Here is a 25,036-nt window from a genome sequence, read left to right on the forward strand (position 1 = left end):
TGGGCCCTTGGACAGTGAGGAGAGGGGAAGTAAATGGACAGGTGTAGCATCTTCTGTGGTTGCATGGAAAGGTGCCGTGGGAGGGGGTTGAGGTGTAGGGGGTGATGGAGGAGTGGACCAGGGTGTCCCGGAGGGAACGATCCCTGCGCAAGTTCTGTTGAACGGTCATTCGGACTCAAAACGTTAACTGTAATGGCCCCGCTGCTCCTCTCGCTCTCTCACTGTTAATGGCCCCGCTGCTTCCTCTCGCTCTCTCACTGTTAATGGCCTCGCTGCTTTCTCTCGTTCGCTCACTGTTAATGGCCCCGCTGTTTGCTCTCGCTGTCTCACTGTTAATGGCCCCGCTGCTTTCTCTCGTTCGCTCACTGTTAATGGCCCCGTTGCTCCTGTCGCTCTCACACTGTTAATGGTGTTGAAGGGCAGTGAAGAATAAAGAGGCAATGACTTGCAAGGTGTCCCTGTGTCTCAGTCAGTAGTACACATGCTTCTAAGTCTGAAGGTTGTGAGTTCACTCTTAAGATTTAAGCACAAAAATGAAGGCTGCCAATTCAGTGCAGCGCTGAGAGTGAACGGCACTGTCAGAGGGTCCGTCTTTTGGATGAGATGTTAAACCTCTCAGGTGAGCATAAAAGATCCCATGGCATTATTTGGAAGACGGGTAGAGGAAGGTCCCTGGTGTCCTGGACAATATTTATCCCTGAAACAAATTACCAATAACAGATCATCTGGTCATTATTATGTTGCTGTTTGTCGGTTCTTGCTGTGTGCAAATTGGCTGCCCTAGTTCCTACATTAAAACACTTCAAGAGCACTTCATTGGCTGTAAAGTGTTTGAAGATGTCCAGTGTTCTTGTGAGGTGCTATATAAATGCAAGTCTTTCTTTGCACAGTGCCTTTATTGGAGAAAAACCTTCTGAGGTGCAAACAGACCTTAACTCCTGTTTAGTGCATTTGTGTCAAAGGAGTGGGTTTGAGAAGATGGTTGGTAGATATGAGAAGAAAAGCTGTAATTGTATTTGCTCTCCAGCATGATCCTGGAGTAGTGAGTGGTCTGACAGTAACGCTCTGCAGTCTGCATCCTATGGATTTGAGGGAGATACAAGAGGGACCATACAGGATGGGAGACAGTGAAGAGTTTACTGGAGACAAGGACATCCACTTGGAGAGGCAAGGTTTGATCAGGGATAGTCAGCATGACTTTGTCAAAGGGAGGTCATGCCTAAAAAATTTGATTCAATTTTTTGAGGAGGTGACAGGTGTGTAGATGAGGGTAGTGCAGTTGAGGTAGTTTATATGGATTTCAGCAAAGCCTTTGACAAGGTCCCACATGGGAGACTTATAAAGAAGGCAAGTGCACATGGGATACAGGGTAATTTGATAAGGTGGATTCAAAATTGGCTTAGTTGTAGGAGACAGAGGGTGATGACAGAAGGATGCTTTAGTGACTGGAAGCCAGTGTCCAGTGGTGTACCACAGGGATCTGTGCTGGGTCCCCTATTATGTGTCATTTATATAAACGACATAGATGACTATGTGGGGGGTAGGATTAGTACGTTTGCGGATGACACGAAGATTGGCCGGGTGGTTAACAGTGAGGTTGAGTGTCTTGGGCTACAGGAAGATATAGACGGGATGTTCAAATGGGCAGATAAGTGGCAGATGGAATTTAAGCCTGAAAAGTGTGAGGTGATACACTTTGGAAGGAGTAATTTGACAAGGAAGTATTCAATGAACGGCATGACACTAGGAAGTTCTGAGGAACAAAGGGACCTTGGCGTGTGTGTTCATAGATCTCTGAAGGCAGAGGGGCATGTTAGTGGGGTGGTGAAAAAGGCATATTGGACACTTGCCTTTATCAATTGCAGCATAGATTACAAAAGTAAGGGAGGTCATGTTGGAGTTGTATAGAACCTTGGTGAGGCCACAGCTGGAGTACTGTGTGCAGTTCTGGTCACCACATTATAGGAAGGATGTGATTGCACTGGAGAGGGTGCAGAGGAGATTCACCAGGATGTTGCCTGGGATGAAACATTTAAGTTATGAAGAGAGGTTGGATAGACTTGGGTTGTTTTCGTTGGAGCAGAGAAGACTGAGGGGCGACCTGATCGAGGTGTACAAGATTATGAGGGGCATGGACAGGGTGGATAGGGAGCAGCTGTTCCCCTTAGTTGAAAAGTCAGTCACAAGGGGCCATAAGTTCAAGGTGAGGGGCAGGAGTTTTAGGGAGGATGTGAGGAAAAACTTTTTTACCCAGAGGGTGGTGACGGTCTGGAATGCACTGCCTGGGAGGGTGGTGGAGGCGGGTTGCCTCACATCCTTTAAAAAGTACCTGGATGAGCACTTGGCACGTCATAACATTCAAGGCTATGGGCCAAGTGCTGGTAAATGGGATCAGGTAGGTAGGTCAGGTGTTTCTCACGTGTTGGTGCAGACTCGATGGGCCGAAGGGCCTCTTCTGCACTGTGATTCTGTGAAAGCTGAGGTTTCGGAGAAAATTCGGCGAGCCCTAAGGCAACGCATAAGACCATCAGAAATACAGTTAGACAAGGAGACATGGTGTATTATAAAAGGGAAGTGCAGAAAGAGCGGAAAGGACCTGGCAAGGTTATAGGGAGTGATAGGAAAGTAGTAATTGTGCAACATGGCAATCAATCTGTTAAGAGTACAGTCTTCATGGTTAATTGGTACTGACTATACCTTTACAGGCTCTGAACAGGACATAGAACGCGAAAAGGCACCATTTACTTCACATACACATACACTGGATAGTTATGAGGAGCAGACGACGGCAGATACAGGGTTGATTGACTATGAACAAAGTAATACTGAGGCACAGGACAGTGCTATTCGTCCATAAAGGCAATTACCCAAAGTAGGAACAAAGTTAACATACATGCCAGAAGGGACCAGTGTGTGGAGGGATGACACCATCATAGGGAGAGCAGGAAAGGCCACTGGTAAATACAAACATTGGCTAAATGTGCAGGATGAAGGACAGGAGACAAGACCTAACGATTGGCAAACCGAGGTGAAGATGTGGAAACCCAGAAAACACAATGCGAGTTCTGACTGTGGACCAGAAAGTGAAGGTGGCCTTAAAAAAATATCACGGACTTGTGAACAGAGTTCTGTTCACATAGGAGGATGATCGTATAGTAGCAGCCCAGAAAGGGAGAGGAATGTGAGTAGAGGCCGTAGCTTAACAAGGAAGACTAGAGAGCAAGCTAGCAATCTCAATAGAAGCAGAAGTCCTTATGACAGAGATTCTAGTAGCTGCTAATAAATTGGAAAATAAGCTGATAAAGGAAGCCAAACAGAAAGAGTTGGAAGGATTTTGGGGTATATTCTGAAATACCTGACAGAGGACAGCCAGCTTTATCTCCCAGATGGATCTGTACAGAAAAGGTACTCCCATACGGCACATATAAGGCCAAAGCGAGATTAGTAGCCCGAGGCTTTGAAGAGAGACTAGGAGATCAGGATGTCAGTGGACTTGCCTACTGTGGGGAAAGTGAGTTTGAAGATTTTTTTTAGCTATTTTGGCATCCTATTCCTGGGAGTGCAAATCGATTGATATAAAGGCTGCGTTTTTACAGGGGGAGAAGTTTCAAAGGGAAGTTTCTTTGAAACCATCCAAAGAAGCCGGGGATGTAGAAGGAAAGCTGTGGAAATTGAATAAGCGCATTTATGGGTTGAATGATGCATCAAGAGCTTGGTATTTTTCTGTGAGGTCTGTCTTGTTGAAAACAGGTTACATTCAGTTAAAGGCAGACCCCGCGATGTTCTACTGGTACCATAAGGAGAAACTAGCTGGGATCTTTATCATGCATGTTGATGATTTATTGTGGGGAGGCTCTGTAGAATTTGAACAATGGGTAATCGAGACGATAAAGAAGGAATTCCAGGTCGGGAGTTAGGTTTCTGGGGCCTTTAAATACTTTGGTTTAGACATTAAGCAGAGCAAGTTAGGAGTGACATTGAATCAACAATCTTATCTAGAAAATGTTAATCATACCCCAATAACTCGTGGTAGATCCCCACAAAAAGAGGATCCTGCTACCAAGGAGGAAATGGAACAGTTGAGAAGTTTGGTTGAGCAGTTGAACTGGTTGTGCCTGACGCTAGTTATGATGTGTTGGAGCTGAGCACCACGATGAAACATGCTACAGTTGAAGTTCTGAGAGCAAATAAAACACTTAAAAAATTAAATTCTGAGAGATGTGTGATCAAGTTTTCAGCCTTGGGTGATGCAGAAGATATGAGGTTGGTTATTTTTAGTGATGCTTCACATGCCAATCTTCCAGATGGGTTCTCTAGCACAGCCGGGTTTATCATATCCTCGGTGGGAAAGAACGGTAAATGTTGCGCACTGGCTGGGGAGACCGAGAAAATAAAAAAGGGGAGTGAAAGGCACTTTAACTACTGAAACTTTAGCCTTAGTAGCGGCATTAGATATGGGGGCTTACTTGTCCAATATATTGACAGAAACATTACCTAAGGGCAATGTGGGAAATGTTTGTCCATAGAATGTTATGTTGATAACCGGTTTCTTTGGGACAATGTTCATTCCCTGAAAAGTGTCACCGAAGAAAGACTACGAATGGACCTAGCCAGCATGAAGGAGATGTTAGAAAGAAAAAAGATCTCCAAGATAAAATGGGTTGATGCAAGTCGCCAACTATCAGACCGTTTTACAAAAAGAAGGGCCTACTCTAAAAAAAATTATTAAATGTGTTGGAAGAGGGGTGTCTTATAATGATGCAATGAAAAAAAAACTTGTTTTTGTTTTATAATTGTGTGTATATATGTGGTAAAAGAAATTCGGGAATTATAGATGTGGAAATACGTGACATTATTTCCTTCTGCTTTTTTTTAAAAAGTGTTCAATATGGCAATCTTCTTGTTAAAACCAATTGGTAGTTAAACAGGTGATGGGCATTAATTGTTCCAACTGAATAGAATAGAAAGATACAGCTGGAACACTTTGGGTGGAAGCTACTAGGAAGTTAGTGAGACTGAGGAATTGTCTCGCAAATAAACCAGCTTTAACCAAGAGACTTGGATTAATTCTTCCACCACAACCTCTTATTGTGAGTAACATCCCCGAGTCTCCCCCGAACCCCAAGTCCCCCTGGAGCCCTCGCCCCGAGCCATAACTCTGTCTCATTTGTAGTGTGCCTTTAACAAAAACACTATGAGTGTTTCTCAAAGGGAAAGTAATAAAACAATATTGATCATATTTGTGCAGAAAATTTGTAGTGATTGAGACCAATTAATGTGGGTGGGATGGGTATTTGGAGGGCTTTCAAGTGAACAGAGGAGGGAGAATGGAGCTGTCATAATCTTACATTCCAGCAATTCTGGAAGTAAGGGAGATTTGTAGTTAGCACAGTAATGAGAGAGATTGGAGGTTGTTGTCATGATGGATCGGTCTGTTGTCCAGGAGTTAAGAGACTGTAGCCTGAAGCTTGGATGAAGGACTATGGCTGGGTAGTGAGAAGCTGGGATGGGAGTGAAGAAAGGGATTGAATGTTAATCACAATCTCCTGCCAGCTCTCTGAATTAGATATAGAGAAGAGAATCATAGAGTCATTTACGGCACAGAAGGAGACAATGTGGCCCATCAAGTCCATGCTGGGTCTCCATGGAGCAACCCAGTCAGTTCCATTCCGATCTTGCACGTTTACCTGCCTTAGATCTGTCCATTAACCAATATGATCTGGGTCTGAGAGCCCATAACTGATGCCTCACCCAAATGACCAATTTACAGTTCTCATTCCAGATTACTGGGAGGTGTCAGCTGTGGCTCAGTTCATAGCACCCTCGCCTTTGAATCAGAGGGTTGTGGGTTCATGCCCCACTCCCGGAAATCAAGAACTGTGATTGTACTCGAAAGAGTTGCAATCTGTGACTGTTGATAACTCGAAAGAGTTTCCAGATTACTGATGTCACCATCACTTCTATAATTAGCTCCTGCTGCTTCCCATCTTTCAACTTATTCCTTTTCACATGTCAGCTTGGCTCAGTGGGTAGCACTCATGCCTCTAAGTCAGGAGGTTGCAAGGAGTGCCTTTTCTTTAATGCCATATTAAACTGAGGCCCCGTCTATCCTCACAGGTAGATGTAAAAGATCCCATGGCACTATTCAAAAAACAGGGAAGCTCTTTCAAACTTCTGGTCATTATTTATCCTCATTCAACAGCAACAAAAAAAAACAGATTATTTGATCACCTAATTCATTGCCGTGTGTGGGAGCTTAGAAACTTAGAAAGATTTAGGATACACCTCGTCCCTGCCAGCCGGAAACGAGCTTTCCAATTTAATCCTACTTTCCAGCTCATTGTTTATAACCCTGTAGGTTATGGCACCTCAAGTACATATTAAAGTGTTCTTTAAATACGATGAGCATTTCTGCCTCTACCACCCTTTCAGATAATGAGTTCTAGACACTCACTACCCTTTGGCTGAAAAGATTTCTTCTCAACTCCCGTCTAATCCTTCCACTGATAATTTTAAATCTCTGCTAATGGAAATGGGTCCTTCCTATCCACTCTAGCTAGGCCCCTCATAATTTCATACACCTCCATTAAATCTCCCCACTGCCTCATCTGTGTCCAACTTGACTGGCATTTCCAGAGTTTTTTATTCATTCTTGGGATGTGAGTATTGGCCTTCACAAGGTGGTGGTGAGCAGCCTTGTTGAACTGTTGCAATCCACTTACTGTTCATAAAACCATTGAATGGTTACATTCAGAAGGATGCCATTTGTTTGCATTGTATTTTGTATGATCTTCAACTTGTTCTTGCAGACCTTTCCCAATGCTCTTGTTGCTGATCTGCTTCAAGTCATTTTCTAGTTGCCAATGGCCTAGCCTATGGCCATTCACCCACCAGGATCCACCAGTCTCTTCACTTTAGCCACAGACCAGAGGCTGCACAGTTGATTTCCTATCTGTATGGTTGCCTTGGTACACAGCAGAGAGAGATGGATATTCAGAGAGAACATTCAATCCCTTTTCTGATCAGTTGTTGGGAAATTGCTGGAATCTATTACTGAGGAGGTCTTAACAATGCACTTAGAAAAGAATAATCTGATTAGATAGAACAAGTCAGCATGGTTTTACTGAAGGGCAATCCTATTTGACAAATTTATTAGAGTTTTCTGAGGAGGTAACTGTTAAGGTAGATAAAGGGAAACCAGTAGATGTAGTATACCTGGGTTTCCAAAAGGTAGAGTGAACGACATGGTTGATGGGTTTCATGGAAAGATGGATGAACTTGGATCCCCAAAAATCTCACAGCCGCATGTAATAAAAACTGAATAACTTTTTCAGCCCGTGTATGTCAGTGACTGCAGCAATCTAGAATCCGAACTTTGCATCATATTCACTGTTCCTCCCCAGTCCAGAGTGATCAGCCCAACTGCTGCCTTAACTGAGAGCAGTTAACTCACCTCAGACCACTTACACTGTATAGTAGGTCTGTCTAGAGGGAGGAATATAGGACTTAGGAGCAGGAACAGGTCATTTGGCCTTTTGAGCCTGCTCGACAATCCAAGAAGATCATGGCTGATCTGGTTGTGTTCTCAGCTCCACTTTCCTGTCTGCACACATAGCCCTTGATTCTCATATCTATCAAAAATTTGTCTAACTCAGCCTTGAATAAATTAAAAAAAACCCTGCCTCCACTATCTTCTAGGGAAGAGAGTTCCACACTAATGACCTCAGAGAAAACAATTTCTCCTCATCTGTCTAAAAGGGAGAGCACGCTTGCACTTGCTGCTCATGAACCAATGCTTCTTTGTTTCCAGTGAGTTCGATCCCAAGACAAGGTGGAGGGACTCCAAAAGGCCCTAAAATCACTGACAGACAATATCCTGTGAGGGGGTGTTCAGGTCCTCATCACCAGAGGGCGCTGTGTGTCCAGGCTTGGCCAGTGTGCAGTGAAGGAACAGCAGAAATCAGTGTGTTCAGGAGAAAGGGAGATCAGCTTTTCTCAGAGATAAAAACAAAAAACTGCAGATGCTGGAAATCCAAAACAAAAACAGAAACAGAAATACCTGGAAAAACTCAGCAGGTCTGGCAGCATCGGCGGAGAAGAGCACAGTTGACGTTTCAAGTCCTCATTTTTACTTAGTTCTGTGGAAGGGTCATGAGGACTCGAAACGTCAACTGTGCTCTTCTCCGCCGATGCTGCCAGACCTGCTGAGTTTTTCCAGGTATTTCTGTTTCTGTTTTTGTTTCAGCTTTTCTCATCTGGCTCATACCCAGTAGCTGCTGTAAATAATTCTCAAGGATGATTGATGGGAGTTTGAGGTTGAACACACTTCACTCTGACCATACTCTGAACCTGTCTCTGGTGACTGGTTGCTTTCTTTCCCTCCCCCCCCTAGCCTCCTCCCTCACTCCCGTTCCCATATTACATTGCTCCCAGCGAGGGCTTCCTTACTGATTAAACATTGCTGGAAATGTACAGGAGGAAGTCAGCATCTGAGAGACACTCGCTGACCTCCTTACCTTCTCGTCAGGTTTCATATTCCAACATTTACGCCAAATGAATGGCATCAGGTTTGTTACCAGGAGCTACCTTTCAGGGTTACTGAGCTCGTTGGCTTGTCTTTTGTGGTACTGAATGGTCAGAGCGATCCCAGCTTGTATTTCTGGCCTGCCCAGTTAACAGCCCTTAGCTGAACATTAAGTAAGGTCCTAGAATATGTCTCAAAAAACTAGGTTCACAGGAGGGGGAAGTTCAGCTTTGATTCCAGCCCTGAATAGCTGAGTGTAAGCAGCATGGGACAGCAATAGGAGAGGCAAAGTGCACAGATCAGGGAAGCAATATGGATCTCCGATGCTGGAATAATATAATGGAATAGGATCAGGATCTCCAGATGAATATACTGAAATATATTGGCTCAATGAAGGGTGCAGGAGGGCATGTCAGGAGCAGCACCAGGCATACCTAAAAATGAGATGTCAACCTGGTGAGGCTATAACACATGACTACTTGCGTGCCAAACGGCACAAGCAGCAAGTGATAGACAGGGCTAAATGATCCCACAACCAACGGATCAGATCTAAGCTCTGCAGTCCTGCCACATCCAGTCGTGAATGGTGGTGGACAAATAAACAACTCACTGGAGGAGGAGGCTCCACAAATATCCCCATCCTCAATGGGGGAGCCCAGCACATCAGTGCAAAAGATAAGGCTGAAGCATTTGCTACGATCTTCAGCCAGAAGTGCCAAGTGGATGATCCATCTCGGCCTCCTCCAGAGGACCCCAGCATTACAGATGACAGCCTTCAGCCAATTCGATTCACTCCACGTGATATCAAAAAACAGCTGAAGGCACTGGATACTGCAAAGGCTATGGGCCCTGACAATATTCCAGCAATAGTACTGAAGACTTGTGCTCTAGAACTTGCCGCGCCCCTGGCCAAGCTGTTCTAGTATCAGCTACAGAAAAGGCATCTATCTGGAAATATGGAAAATCTTTTTCCTTTTTTTGATTCATTTTATAGGACGTGGGTGTCACTGGCTAGGCCAGCATTTGTTGCCCATTCCTAATTGCCCTTGAGAAGATGGTGATGAGCTGCCCCTTGAACTGCTGCAGTGGTGTAGGTACACCCTCAGTGCTGTTAGGGAGGGAGTTCCCAGATTTTGACAGTGTGACAGTGAAGGAATGGCGATATATTTCAAAGTCAGGATGGTGAGTGATTTGGAGGGGAACTTCCAGGTGGTGGTGTTCCCATTTATCTGCTGCCCTTGTCCTTCTAGTTGGTAGCAGTTGTGGATTTGGAAGATACTGTCAAAGGAGCCTTGGTGAATTCCTGCAGTGCATCTTGTAGATGGTACACACTGCTGCTACTGTGCGCCAGCAGTGGAGGGAGTGAATGTTTGTGGATGTGGTGCCAATCAAGGCTGCTTTGTCCTGGGTGCTGTCAAGCTCCTTGGGTGTTGTGGCACTTATCCAGGCAAGTGGAGAATATTCCATCACATTCCTGACTTGCCCAGGTATGTCATGCAGGAGAAAACCAACCTGGCCAATTACCGCCTCATCAGTCTGCCCTCGATCATCAGTAAGGTGATAGAACATGGGATCATAGGAACAGGAGTAGGCTATTCAGCCCCTCGAGTCTGCTGTGCCATTCAACAAGAACGAGACTGATCATCTATCTCAATGCTATTTTCGCTCCTTGTCCCCATATCGCTTGATGTCATTAGTATCCAGATCTATGGATTTCTGTCTTGAACATGCTCAATGACTGAGCTTCCACAGCCCTCTTGGGTTGAGAATTCCAAAGATTCACCACCCTCTGAGTGAAGAAATTCCTCCTCATCTCAATCTTAAATTGCCTACCCCTTATTCTGAGACTGTGTCCCCTGGTTCTAGACTCACCAGCCAGGGGAAACATCCTATCCACATCTACCCTGTCTACATCTTAAGAATCTTGTAAGTTTCAATGAGATCACCTCTTATTCTTCTAAACGCTGGAGAATGCAGGCCCAGTCTCCTCAACCTCTTCTCATTGGACATTTCCACCCTCCCAGGAATTAGCCTGGCGAATCCTTTGCTGTATGGCAAATATACCCATCTTTAGATAAGGAAATGCAATACTCCAAGTGAGGTCTAACCAAGGCTCTGTACAATTGCAGCAAGACACCTTTACTCCTGTACATAAATCCCCTTGTGATGAAGGCCAACATACCGTTTTCCTTCCTAATTGCTTGCTGCACCTGCATATTAGCTTTTAGTGACTCATGAACAAGGACACCCAGGTTACACTTAGTCGTCACATCTAAATCATTATATAGATTGAGAATTGGTGGGGCCCAAGCACTGATCCTTGTGGTACCCCACTAGTCACAGCCTGCCATCCTGAGAATGGCCCTACTTTAAGCCTACTCTCTGTTTTCTGTCCTTTAACCAATTCTCAATCAATGCCAGTAAATTTCCCCCTATCCCATGTGCACTAATTTTGTTTACTAACCTCCTGTGGGGGACCTTATTGAAAGCTTTCTGAAAATCCAAATACACCACATCCACTGGTTCCCCCGTATCTTTTCTGCTAGTTACATCCTCAAAAAAATTCCAACAGGTTTGTCAGACGTGATTTCTCTTTCATAAATCCATGTGGACAGTATTGTCGACAGTGCCATCAAGCAGCACTTATTGACGCTCAGTTTGGGTTCCGCCAGGGCCGCTCAGCTCCAGCTGGAAGTGAGACTGGGCATGCAAAGGAATTGACTCACCAATGCAGTGGTTAGTGACACTGAGCCCAAGGTGTTGAATGTGAAGTGGAAGGGCAGAAGCTGCAGTTTAACTGAACAGTCGCACTCAATCTGCTTGTGGCAAGCCCCACTTTCCCAAATCTCTCTCGTTCTGCTGTTTCTGTCACTCTACCTTCAGTCAGCATCAACGTCCTGCTTACCGTTGCCTCAGCTCAGCTGTACATTTCCTCTTCAGGACGGTTTGAGCTGGCACTGGGAGTGAAGTGGATCCATTCCATGTTTTCCCTCTCTCTGTGCTGATAGATACAGTACAAGGTGCAGGCATGCAGGCACGGTGTGTGAACATTTCTCAACTAATCACCTCCAGGTCTGACACAGAAAGCAACTGACATGTTGCAGTTTTGAGTGCAAGCCACAACAAGAGGTTAGCAGCCAGGAGCTCCCAGCAGCATTGCTATATGCTGTACTTGGAGAAGAGAATTCAAGTTTGTTCAGCGCTTGTTGCAATAGCTGGAACATTGTTAAACTGCGAGGATAGACGCTTGTATGCTGTAGAATTCCGACTTTGAACCAGCATGTGGGAGAACTCTTCCAGCAACACTTGTGTCTAGTTACTGCTCGGTCAAAACTCCCTCACACACTGCGCGTGGATTGTTATTTTTTAAAAGCTGGTTTAGCTCCAGTTTTTGAAGTGACTCAAGCAGAGTGGAATGTTTTCCTTTGGGCCGAGAGACTCCAGCACCCAATGAGACGCCTGAGGGTAAAAGATGTTGGTGTTGCCTGACAGGCCAGTGTTCTCCCTGAACAGCAGCAGTTCCCAGCGTAAAGTGGTGTGTGACACAGGGGACAGGGGTGGCACAGAGTCGCAGGTCAGTTTGCAAGTGTACAGCGGCTGAAGAAATTGTATTCGTCAGATGGCTTTGGTCTCCCGGCTCCTTGAGGGACCAAGTTGAGCTCGGGCAGTGTGGGAGATGGTGTGACTGGCAACTGTGAGGGCACTGACCGAGAGCTAGGAATGGAGTCCAGCAAACTGGAACACAAGAGGATATTGCAGGCAGAAGCTGATCTCAGTGCAAAGAAATGTCGCTGCTGTCACCCAGCTGGTGAACAGGCTGTGGTTGCTCAATCTGCTGCCGTGTCTGAACAGGTAAATATCACCGGTACCTTACAGGTTAAATTCAAGAAATTAATTGAGGGCCGGGCAGGTCGGCCCCGGAAAGAGACCAAGCCCAGTGACACTACCGATTTCTCCAGAAAGCTGTCGAGTGTGATGGTCGACTCCCCGCTGAACTCCGTCAGTGACAGACTGCTCCACAGGCCCAGGAGCATCTGTGTCCCAGAGAACAGGATCGGATTATTCCCAGAGCTGGAATCACAGCCACTGCTGCCGGCTGTAAGGAAGAGAGGGATTGATCGCAGTTCACTGAGTAAAGGGGGCCATTCTCAGCAACATGATGAAGCAGCAACAGTAACTGCACAGCCTAGAGTGTGCATTTTGCACCCTGGAAAGAAGGAACTACGTCGACCTCTCAGTATGAGTTTCCTTGAGATTAACAGAAGTGCTTCACGTGGTCGCGTTGAGGTACCAGACAGTGAAGTGGCTGAACGGACCACCACTCCCACCAGACCCGACAGCACGGGCTTTCTCCGAACCAGCTATCGATGGTCCAGTCACCGATGGGTTAGTGCTGCCGGGAAAGTGGCAAGTGCAAAAGAAGCAACGAACGATCACAGGACCCAAAATTCCAAACTATCCCTGAAATCGCTGAGAAGAAGCTTGAGCTTTAGGATAAGGAGAGGGGCTGAGAACAAAAAAGAGTGTGAGAGCGGCAGGGCCAGGACGCAGAGTGTTGGAGACTCCTTTCCACAAAGACTGAAGTCACCTGTAAGTGCGAGCTCGTCTCCCTCAGAAACACCAAGCCGAGAAATGCCCAGCTGGCATGAACAAGGTCAGAATTGCTTGGTGCATCAGCAGCCTCTGACAGACACCCACACCGCTCCAACAGTGAAGTCTGCACGCTCACCAAAAGGAAACTTAGAGGAGAGCAGTTGGTGGAAGTTTCTGACTGCTCATTTTCGCAAAAAAAACTCACCTGTGGGCAAAGACTCCTGGAAAACCGACGGATTGAGATCTGAGATACAGAGCAATGGCTGGACTTTGACCGAGGAACAGGGTGTAGCCTCATGTAGGATCCTTGAGCCTTGCTCCATCACTGAGTCTATTACGGAGAGCTGTCATCATCTGTCCAGATGTGAAGTGTCATCACCATCATCAGAAGGTAAGCAGGAACAGCAAGAAACATTTTAAAAAAATTCTTTGGATGTGGGCATCACTGCCCAGTTATTGCCCATTCCTACTTGTCCTTTTTCAGGGGACATTTAAGAGTCAACCACATTGCTGTGGATCTGGAGTCACATGTAGGCCAGACCAGGTACGGACGGCAGATTTCCTTTCCTAAAGGACATTAATGAACCAGATGGGTTTTTACAACAATTGACAATGGTTTCATGGTCATCATTAGACATCTGATTCCAGATTTTTATTGAATTTAAATTCCACCATCTGCCATGGTAGGATTCGAACCCGGGTCCCCATAACATTACCCTGGGTATCTGGATTATTAGCCCAGCAACAATACCACTATACCATCGCCTCCCCTGTAATCAGGGTGATACAGTTGCGGTGCTTGTCATGCAGCGCTGGTTTGGAGTGCGTGTGTATAAGTAAATGTGGTCCATATAATGAAGGTAATCAGGTGTTGCAGAATGCCATTAACCAAACTATAAATGACCATAACCAAACTATAAATGACCATAAAAGTTGGGTATCTATGTATGAACCGACCCAACCTGCCATCTCTTAGCAAACCCTGAGTTGGATTTGGACACGTATGGTGCCATCAATAAGTGTGAATTTAAGGAGCAATTGTGGGATTTGGGTGAATCCAGCATCCCTGGTGCTAGATTTTCACAATTCAGTTTGCTTTAAGGAGATGTGGATTTGTAACCAGGATTTCTCTGGAATGAACCTTGGGAACTTGCTTCCTCTGGAAAGGTTATCAGCTCAGGGGGTAATGACAGATGGGTTAGGATGGAGTATTGAAATTGTCTTGTTAACCTTGCAGTATCAAAGGCCTCTTTGTGAACTGGGATACTGAGTTATACCAACACTTATAAGGATAAAGTAAGTTGATGGCAAAGGGTGAAGGCAGGAATTGGAACTTTTGACAGTTATACACCTTACCCCATGTAGGGAGCATTGTTAGAGGGGACACAGAGTGTTGAGACTTTCTTATGAAGGAACCCTTTCAGGGGAGTCCTCACAGGTTGTTAATTCCATTTTAATTGTACACAAGTGGTGGGCATTAACTGGGGATTCATTCCTGTCCATATAGATACTGACTGAGCTTACCTGTGGAAGGCTCGTTGGTCTAGAGATATGATTCTCGCTTCGGGATTTTCGTTAAAACGATCGTGCGAGAGGTCCCGGGTTCAAATCCCGGACGAACCCTCATGTGTTACCACTTGTAATACATAGATACTGACTGAAACTGTGGCTGTTGGGTTAGGAGGTGTATGCTTATAATGTGTATCTCTGTAAATAAATGCTCATAAAAGTGTGTAAAGGTTGGCTCAAGTTCTATCCTTTGCCAACTGGCTTTCAAGAGTATAACACAGAATACAGAGCTTTCCCGTTATTGGGGCCCAGCAGGATTGAATCTCTGTCTGACCCATAGTGACTGGTCCAATCTTTATGGAATATTAGAATTCTACTGAGCAGAAAGAGGCCATTCAACCTAACATGTTTCTAAAAGACCCATTGACTCTTTGCCCCATTTCCCCAGCCATTTCCTATACTGATATTAAATTTTAAATTTTCAAATATTTATGCATTTTTCCTTTCCAAAATAGTTTCCTTTTCATGTTTCAGATGAACAAAAGACCTGAATAAATTTCAGCCTTTATGAATACTGCATCTAGTAGATGTATTACTCCAATTCTTGCTCATCAGCAGGTAGCACACTCACCTCTGAATCAGAAGGTTGTGGGCTCAAGTCCCATTCCACAGACTTGTGCATTTAATGCAGACTGATGCTCCCTGTGCAGTGTTGAGGGAATGCGGTCTTTTGAATCAGGGCTTGGTTACCTGAATGTTGCTGAGAAGAGAGACATGTTGCTGAAGCTTTTCACTTTGCACTCATCAGGACAAACACAAGAATACTAAGTTCAGACATCTGAAATTTGTGCTGATGAGTGCAAGATGATAAGCTTCAGCAACATGTGTTTCTCTTCTGCAGATATTCAAGTTGTGTGCTACCAAGTGACTGCCTGGTTACCTCTTCAGGTGAATATAAAAGATCCTGTGACACTGTTTGAAAAAAGCATTTCTCACTGAGGCTAATACTGTGTTGTCTGTCAATGCAAGTTGTTGTTGGTGTGTTTATCATTCTAACTCTGCACAGATCAGGACTCGAATCTGAGCACTTCTGAAAGCAGACCGTTCTATTTCTTGCCCTCTTGATGAGCGAGTGACACAAGGCTGCTTTTGCCTGAGTGCAGTCACCCATGTCAGTGAGTGAGCACAGCCAGCTAAAGGTTAAGAGGAAGAAATAGTGAATAGGAGCACTTAAAGCAAATGAATTTCTTGATGTCATCTGCATCACACCTGCCCCATTCAATTGCTTGTTTCTGGGATGAGCCATAGACTCTTTAAGGCCATTTTGGTAGTTTAGTCCGTGCTGGCTCTCTGTACAGCAATCTAATCAGTCACATTTCCCCACTCTGTCTCCATAGCCTTGCGAGTTTATTTCCCTCAAGTGCTCATCCAATCTCCTTTTGAAAGCATTGATCGTCTCCAATTCCACCGGCCTCGTAGGCAGTGAGTTCCAGGTCATTAACATTTGCCGCATTAAAAAAAAATCCTCACATTTCCCCTGCATCTCTTGCTCTCTGTATCTCTTTATTCTGTGTCCCCTCGTCCTTATACCATCAGCTAATATGAACGTTTACTTGAAGGGGAAAGAAGTGCAGGGCTGTGGGAAAGAGCTGGAGGAGTGGACCTAATTGGATAGCTCTTTCATAGAGCCGACACAGGCACATTGGGCCAAATGGACTCCTGTGCTGCATCATTCTATGCTTCTAACCCTGGCTTTACTGGATTACAGATTTTATTCAATAAATTGATCAGTTATCCTTTTTCTGGGAAATGAGATGATACACGCCTGAGTTTGAGACTGTTAGTTATGTGTCTGTGTGCTCATTGTGATGACCCATGTTCTGGGAAAAGCCTGCAATTTCTTTGGTGCAATGTCCCTTTTAGAGCAAAGTGGGCTGGGAATATTTTAAAAGAGGGTTAATTGGTTTGCTGATTGTGACATCATTAGGTTCAAGAAAATGCCCATGTGACCTGAGGTTGCCATGGGGATGAACAGCTAAGAAGTGAAGGGTAAATAGAAAGCAAATTGCAGTGAGGTTGGATCAGCCAGTGTTTTCTGCTTGGCAGTTCAGGACATGCTGAAAATTTTGCAAAGAGGAAACTAGCAAGTTTCACTCTGAATGGAGCAGTTGTTCTGTTTGTCAGCCTTTGAACAGATCCTGGTGTTGAAGAAGGTGTCTGCTCTATTCTCAGAGACTATGTTACTGTGTGTGTTATACAGTTGAAAAGAACAGAGAATGCAAGAAGGGCAACAGATTATGGATTGGATAAGACCCTTGCTGCTGTTTCAGTGCTGCCAGAGCCCACCAGACCATTTAGAGGGGTCAGAGAAGGGAATCTCTGAGGATTCTATGCCTTCAGGACTGTTGTGGCCCGAGTGAGAGAGGGTTCATAGACTTGTACCTTATCAGTAGTAACCATATCCAGGGACTTCAGAATGAACATGACTGCTGGTGAATGAGACTCTGCTAAAATACAGAGTGGGAAGTGAGAGACCCTATATAGTGGAGGTCGATTTGGAAAGACTGAGATTTCATGTGGTTCCACATTTGTGCGGGAAGTAAAATGAATGCTTGTAACTACATGAGGCGTACCTTTGGTGTATTGACTATTTAAAGTGAAATTTACCTTTTTTATTTGAAATATCCTTCACCTGTTAATTTTTGAATTATGTTTATTTTCTTTGGCTTGTTGTAGTAAAAGTTTTAAAAAGTGATATCTTGTCCAGTGATTTTCTTTCCATTGATGTGGTAGGGTTCCTTTCTTTTTAAAACATCGGCCTCTATGGGAATTGTAATATTATGCATTTTTCTGCCCCAGCCTGCCTACGGTAGGCCCTGTTTACCCATCACCCCCTATGCTCACTGATCTGCGGTGACTGTATTAACTATGAAACACTGTCATGTCCCTAAGGCATGAACGAGAGCCTAAACTATTTAAGTCAAACCTTACAAAAAGTGGATGTTGCTGAACCAAAAGATGGCTGCTACAGGTCACATGATTCACAAGTTGGCTACAGTTTCTGAAAATTTCCATCAGTAGTTACAGGACAAAAGCTTAACCTTCATCCTTGTGGAATCTCACACCTCTCCATGTGAGCGCACATTACAATCAACGAAGCCAGGGACTAGCTGGGACTATAGCAAAGGGAGAGCCATTGAAACTCATGATAACTGCAGAGGTGCTAAAAGGTAAACAATGGATTTTGACCAGAGGCATAGAAACTGCTTGTTAGCCTGCAACTGACTCAATGCTAGGAAATAAATAGTTTAAGTATGTTATATTTGTATTTGTGGGTGTTAGGAATGAGTTTTAGCTTTAAATTTTAAGTTTGATTTGTATTTCTGTATCTCTGTGTTAAGCAAGGTCAATTTGAGTTTTCGTTTCACTTTAAAAGGTGCCTGCATTTCTAATGAGAGTTTTACAATTGTTGCAGCTAAGTAAAGCAAACAAGAGTGGAGAAACTGAGCTGTTGCCTAGCAACAGGGGTCCAGAGGGGCAGGACCCTCCCACAGATACACACAAAAGAAACTAGAAGCAACAGTTTGATTTGGAAGCTGTTTGAGTTCAGTTGGTTTTGAAGACAGCTGCCAGGAGAGACTGGAGCAAAGGGGACAGATAGCCAGTCCCAAGCTAAAGATAAGACTCCAAAATTGAGGGGAGTGGAACAGGAGAAAGTCTCAAGAAGACCTTCTAGTCAAAGGGAAGGACAGGAACCTGGAAAAGGTCCTATTAAGTGAAGTCAAGAGTGAGGGACAGAGAGAAAGCTTCAGATTTACAAGGGACAAAAGTGGCAGAAAGCAGAAATTAAAGCGAGAACAGCTTGTAAGAGGCAGTAGTTCCAAAGAGGCGGCTAAAGGTCTGTAACTCTGCAATGGGCATTTGAAGCAGTGGCGTACTGTTGACGGCTGAGTCAGTGAGAGAGAGTGTGTGATAGTTTGAATGCATGTGGTGACCCAGGGAAGAGGAACATCAGAAGGAGAATTTGAAACCCTGGAGGTGAACCCTTGCAGAAGGCACCTCAGTAAAAGTGTTGGTTTGGGAGAAGATTTCAAAGTGAGTTCTTGGAGAGTGGAGATTGGAAACCCTCAGGTGAAAGATGGAGTTCAGTGAGACCGGTTGGCTCACAGTGTGACAAGCATCCACGGGGGGAGTTGAGGAGAGATCCATAGCATCTGGTTGAGGTGGCCTCTGTCACTTGGTTTCACAGTGCGGTGTGTCTGACCACGGGTTGCCTATTGGTTTACATGGACTATGTACTTTCTGTGAACATTAGAGTATAAGATAGTTTTTGTAACTTGTATTATCCTTACAAATCTGAAGGAGTGTTGTAATATAGTTCATCTTTTCTTGTTTAATAAATGTTTTATTCTTTTGTTAAAAGTTCACTAGCTGATTCTGTTCAGTAGCCCCTCTCCCTGTATATAAACAAACAGATAAAAGCTGGCTTCCTCTCTGGGGTTAGGCTTGTCCAGGGGTAACCTCAACTGCGATCATATCAGCAAAATCACATGACTATGCTCTAGCCTTTGGAAAGTTTTAACTTTACAGACTCGAAACGCAGTCTGCCGTTTAACCTCCAGCCTGCAAACACCACAGCAGGACTCCAGGCTGACCAACAGCCTGCATCAAATCTAAGTCTCCTCGATCCTGTTTCTCTGGAAGATTCCTGCCATTGCCTGCTGAACAGTCTCTGTATATCAACCTTATCTCACTGTGTCACCATCAACTTTAAAGGAATTCTGTAGCTCCTGCTCCAGGGAGCTGAACCCACCTGAACTGTAACTCTTCCATGAAGGAACCCATACTGGATTCTGACTTCCTGTACTCTGGCAATCATGTGAACTGATATCCATATCTTTGTGGTTCTATTTCTTTTAAGTTATTCATAGTTGTAAAAAGTCCTCTTTCCTAACTTCTTATTGCATGCTTGCACGTGTGTGTGCGTGTCTGTGTATGTGCGCGTGTCTGTGTGTGCGTGCGCGTGTCTGTGTCTGTGTGTGCGTGTGCGTGTCTGTGTGTGCGTGCGCTTGTCTATGTCTGTGTGTGCGTGCGCTTGTCTATGTCTATGTGTGCGTGCGCGTGTCTGTCTGTGTGCGTGCGCGTGTCTGTGTGTACGTGCGCGTGTCTGTGTCTGTGTCTGTGTGTGCGCGAGTCTGTGTCTGTGTGTGCGCGAGTCTGTGTCTGTGTGCACGCGAGTCTGTGTCTGTGCGCGCGAGTCTGTGTCTGTGCGCGCGAGTCTGTGTCTGTGTGTGCGCGCGAGTCTGTGTGTGTGTGCGAGTCTGTGTCTGTGCGCGCGCGAGTCTGTGTCTGTGTGTGCGCGAGTCTGTGTCTGTGTGTGCGCGAGTCTGTGTGTGCGCGAGTCTGTGCGTGTGCGTGTCTGTGTGTGCGTGCGCGTGTCTGTGTGCACGCGTGTCTGTGTGTATGCATGTGTCTGTCTGCGTGTGTGTGCGCATGTCTGTGTCTGCGTGTGTGTGCGCATCTGTGTGTGCACGTGTACACGTGTCTGTGTGTGTGTGCATGCGTGTGCATGTCTGTGTGTGCGCGCACGTGTGTGAAAAGTTCTGACCATCCCCGGGTTTGAATGTGTGAATAAACTATTCTTCTGATTTAACCCTAAAGAGAATTTGCTGTGAGTTACTTTAAAAATTGACTCCACAAACAGACGATTTGGGGAAACATGCCTCAGCCTGTTTCAAAAACTAAAACGCTTCTGCTTGTGGACAGGCGGTGAGATAAGTAAAGGAGATCAGGTTTGTCTCTCTCCCCTGTCGGTAACAATGCTATCCTTGTGTTTAAGTCCCCCAGGTCAACCTGTTCCCTATGCCTGTAACCTTCCAGCAGCCTGACAACCACACCATCCCCGCCCTCTCCGCTGCCCTCCCTATTCCTTTGGCCCGGCCACTTGTGCACCTGCCTTCCCCATTATTGGCCTTCAACTTCCTGGGCCCCATGTTCTGGTAATGTCTCTGTAAACTATTTCACCTCCCATCCCATAATACCTTGCGATATTAAAGGTGTTTTAGAAATGTAAACTAGTTTTTTTTAGACCCAGTCTGGTTTTGTGTGTGTGTATTTGCATGTGTGCCTGTGTGGGTGCTTGTTTTATTCTTTCATGGGATGTGGGTGTCACTGGCAGGGCCAGCATTTGTTACCCATCCCTAATTGCCCTAGAACTGAGTGGGTTGCTCGGCCGTTTCAGAGGGCAGTTAAGAGTCAACCACGTTTCTGTGGGTCTGGAGTCACATGTAGACCAGACCAGGTAAGGATGGCAGATTTCCTTCCGTAAAGGACATTAGTGAACCAGATAGGTTTTTTTCAACAATGTAGTAGCACTAAGACTAGCTTTATATTCCAGATTTATTATTTGAATTTAAATTCCACCAGCTGCCGTGGTGGGATTTGACTCCTGTCCCTTGACTATTAGCCTGGGCCTCTGGATTACTAGTCTAGTAATATTACCTTCTTGTGTATCGGCATGTGCGTGTTTGTGCACCCATCGCGTGTGTGTGTGTATGTTTGTGTTCCTGTGTGTGTGTGTGTGTGTGTGTGTGTGTGTGTATATTTATGTTCCCGTGTGTGTGTGTATATTTGTGTTCCCGTGTGTGTGTGTATATTTGTGTTCCCGTGTGTGTGTGTATATTTGTGTTCCTGTGTGTGTGTATATTTGTGTTCCCGTGTGTGTGTGTATATTTGTGTTCCTGTGTGTGTGTGTGTATATTTGTGTTCCCGTGTGTGTGTGTGTGTGTGTGTATTTGTGTTCCCACGTGTGTGTGTGTGTATATTTGTGTTCCCACGTGTGTGTATGTGCGTGCGTGTGTGTGTGCGTGTGTGTATTTGTGTTCCCGTGTGTGTGTGTGTGTGTGTGTGTGTGCGCGTGTGTGTGTATGTGCGTGCGTGTGTGTGTGCGTGTGTGTATTTGTGTTCCCGTGTGTGTGTGTGTGTGTGTGTGTGTGTGTATATTTGTGTTCCCACGTGTGTATGTGCGTGTGTGTGTGCGTGTGTGTGTGTGTGTGTGTGTATGTGTGTGTGTATGTGCGTGTGTATGTGTGTGTGTGTGTGTGTGTGTGTATGTGTGTGTATGTGTGTGTGTATGTGCGTGTGTGTATGTGCGTGTGTGTGCGTGTGTATGTGTGTGTGTATGTGCGTGTGTATGTGCGTGTGTATGTGCGTGTGTATGTGCGTGTGTATGTGTGTATGTGCGTGTGTATGTGTGCGTGTGTGTGTATGTGTGTATGTGTGCGTGTGTATGTGCGTGTGTATGTGCGTGTGTATGTGCGTGTGTATGTGCGTGTGTGTGTGTATGTGTGTGTGTATGTGCGTGTGTGTGTGCGTGTGTGTGTGTGTGTGTATGTGTGTGTATGTGCGTGTGTATGTGTGCGTGTGTGTGTGTATGTGTGTGTGTGTATGCGTGTGTATGTGCGTGTGTATGTGCGTGTGTATGTGCGTGTGTATGTGCGTGTGTATGTGCGTGTGTATGTGCGTGTGTATGTGTGTGTGTGTGTGTGTGTGCGTGTGTATGTGCGTGTGTATGTGCGTGTGTATGTGCGTGTGTATGTGCGTGTGTATGTGCGTGTGTATGTGCGTGTGTGTGTGCGTGTGTGTGTATGTGCGTGTGTATGTGTGCGTGTGTATGTGTGCGTGTGTGTGTGTATGTGCGTGTGTGTGTGTGTGTGTGTGTGTGTGTGATTGAAGGCCCGAGTACGCATCTGTGTAGTACTGGCCTGTAACCTTGCAAGCTCTGCTTTTGTTTATGTCTAACACCATCACAAAAGTCTTTTTCAGATCTGATAAAGTATTTTTGTGACGTGGAAGTGTGACTATTAAAGCTCTGAGTGTTAAAGTTGGTGTTGGGTTCTGATTTGTAACCTGATTGAGGTTGTTCCAGGCAGCACTGAGCGGGTGAGAATTGTAAAGTGTGCTCTTCCATCTGTCCTTAAAATCCAGCAAGTGACCTTGCTGCCCCTTTGTTCCTCTGTGGAATGCAAACAACGGTGTTTAAAAAAACGACCGCAATTTAACTAACTGACTGCTCTCCAGTGTGAAAGTTCCACCTCAATCTCTGATGAATTATTAACGTATTCTTCCTATAACCATTACCCTCAGGTTTCTCACATGCAGTGCTAAGAGAATCAGAAAATGCTGGAAATACTCAGCAGGTCAGGCAGCATCTGTGGAATGAGAGAAACAGAGTTAATGATTCAGGTCAATAATTTTTCATCACATACTGTGGGTTTGATTCTATTAAATGATCACAATTTACCTGTTTTCCCTTTGAATATATTTGCTGTGTAAAGCCCCTCCTGAAGTTCCTTAACTTGTTGCTTGAAGGCCCCCCCACCACCCTTTGTGCAGATGTGATTGTTAAGTTGGGGTCTGTATATACACATGTATAGGCTGAGGTTTGAACATATTGTCTAACTGTGGCACTGATTGGGTTGGATTAGATTTTTAAAAATTCATTTATGGGTTATGGCTAGGCCAGCATTTATTGTCTATCCCTAATCGCCCTTGAGAAGGTGGTGGTGAGCTGCCTTCATGAACCGCTGAAGTCCATGTGGTGTAGGTACACCCGCAGTGCTGTTAGGGAGGGAGTTCCAGGATTTTGACCCAGCTCCTCACCCTGGTGACTACACTCAACTGTTCTTTTCATACCATTCTCTCCTGTTTGTTGTGGGCTCACCAACAGTGTTTCCTTTTCACAGAGTCCCAGTGACTGGCTCTCTTCCTCATTTCCTTGCTTCTCTGGTTTAAAGTCTCATCTGAAAGGGGGCACCTCTGACAGTGCAGCACTCCCTCAATATTGACCTCTGATAGTGCAGCGCTCCCTCAATATTGACCTCTGATAGTGCAGTGCTCCTTCAATATTGACCTTCTGACAGTGCAGCACTCCCTCACTACTGACCCTCTGTCAGTGCAACTCTCCCACAGCACTGACTCTCTGACAGTGCAGCACTGCCTCAGTATTGACCCTCCGACAGTGCAGCACTCCCTCAGTACTGACCCTCCGACAGTGCAGCGCTCCCTCAGCACTGACCCTCCGACAGTGCAGCACTCCCTCAGTACTGACCCTCTGACAGTGCAGCACTCCCTCAGTACTGACCCTCCGACAGTGCAGCACTCCCTCAGTACTGACCCTCCGACAGTGCAGCACTCCATCAGTACTGACCCTCCGACAGTGCAGCAGTCCCTTGGTACTGACCCTCTGACAGTGCAGCACTATCTCAGTCCTGACCCTCCGACAGTGCAGCACTCCCTCAGTACTGACCCTCCGACAGTGCAGCACTCCCTCAGTACTGATACTCCGACAGTGCAGCACTCCCTCAGTACTGATACTCCGACAGTGCAGCACTCTCTGAGAACTACATTAGGAATGCCTTCCTGGAAAATGGGCTCAAGTTTCTGGAATGCACAACCCCTTGAACCTACAGTCATCTGATTCAGAGGTGAGAGCCACTGAGCCACAGCTGACACCTAAAAAGCAAAAGTGTTCAAGCGGCAATGACAATAGTCGGAGGGACCTGATGTCATACACACTTTAGCCTTGAAGAGTAACATTTGACTTTGTGTCTCATGTGCATTGGCTGCAATTCACTAACTGAAGTTGTTTCCTGCTGTAAGCTGCTTGTGACGATTGTCACACTTTCTGAGCTTAAGTACTTTGTAGGAGTGTCTGGCTGATGTAATGTTTGATCCTGACCGTTACAGAAACAGCATTTGCTGTGACAGCTGAGTTAATGAGGCTGTAGGGAGGTGATGTAACGCTGAGGGCGGGAATGTTGAAATTGCCAAGAATAATTTTCACAGCGCATACCTCATGATGTCGTCGTCCTCAGCTGGAGTATTGCGCCCAGTTCTGGGCACCGCACTTTAGGAAGGATGTGAAAGCAATGGAGAGGGTGCAGAAAAGATTTACAAGAATGGTTCCAGAGATGAGAAATTTCAGTTATGAAGATAAATTGGGGAAGTTGGGACTGTTTTCCTTGGAGAAGAGAAGGCTAAAGGAGATTTGATAGAGGTATTCAAAATCATGAGAGGTCTGGACAGCGTAGATAGGGAGAAGCTGTTTTCAGTCATGAAAGAGTTGAGAACAAGAGGACACAGATTGAAAGTACTTGGCAAAAGAAGCAAAAGCAACACGAGGAAAATCTTTTTCACGCAGCGAGTGTTTAAGGTCTGGAATGCTCTGCCTGAGAGTGTGGTGGAGGCAGGTTCAATCAAGGCATTCAAAAGGGAATTAGACCGTTATCTGCAGAGGAAGAATATGCAGGGTTACGGGGAGAAGGTGGGAGAATGGCACTAAGTGAATTGTTCATTTGGAGAGCCGGTGCAGACACAGTGGGCTGAATGGCCATCTCCACTGTAAAGATT

General features: G+C 45.4%; 1 protein-coding gene across 9 annotated transcripts in view; it reads left to right on the forward strand.

The window, feature by feature from the left end:
- The window catches only part of LOC144680067 (arf-GAP with GTPase, ANK repeat and PH domain-containing protein 3-like), a 708,867-nt gene that overhangs the window by 303,013 nt on the left and 380,818 nt on the right, over window positions 1-25,036 (forward strand). For 4 of the 9 annotated variants that reach the window (XR_013576479.1, XM_078541203.1, XM_078541208.1 and 1 more), the window contains exon 1: window positions 11,540-13,508. The exons of 4 other annotated variants lie outside the window; for them this stretch is intronic. Coding sequence is in view for 3 of the 5 variants with exons in the window: in XM_078541203.1 (XP_078397329.1) it covers window positions 12,245-13,508 (1,264 nt within the window). In the remaining 2 variants the exon portion in view is untranslated. Of the gene's footprint in view, window positions 1-11,539; window positions 13,509-22,799; window positions 22,871-25,036 lie in introns of those variants that run through there. One more of the 9 variants, XM_078541209.1, reaches the window with a different exon arrangement.

The sequence above is a fragment of the Cetorhinus maximus genome, chromosome 4 (genome assembly GCF_964194155.1).
Source record: "Cetorhinus maximus chromosome 4, sCetMax3.hap1.1, whole genome shotgun sequence".
NCBI lineage: Eukaryota > Metazoa > Chordata > Chondrichthyes > Lamniformes > Cetorhinidae > Cetorhinus > Cetorhinus maximus.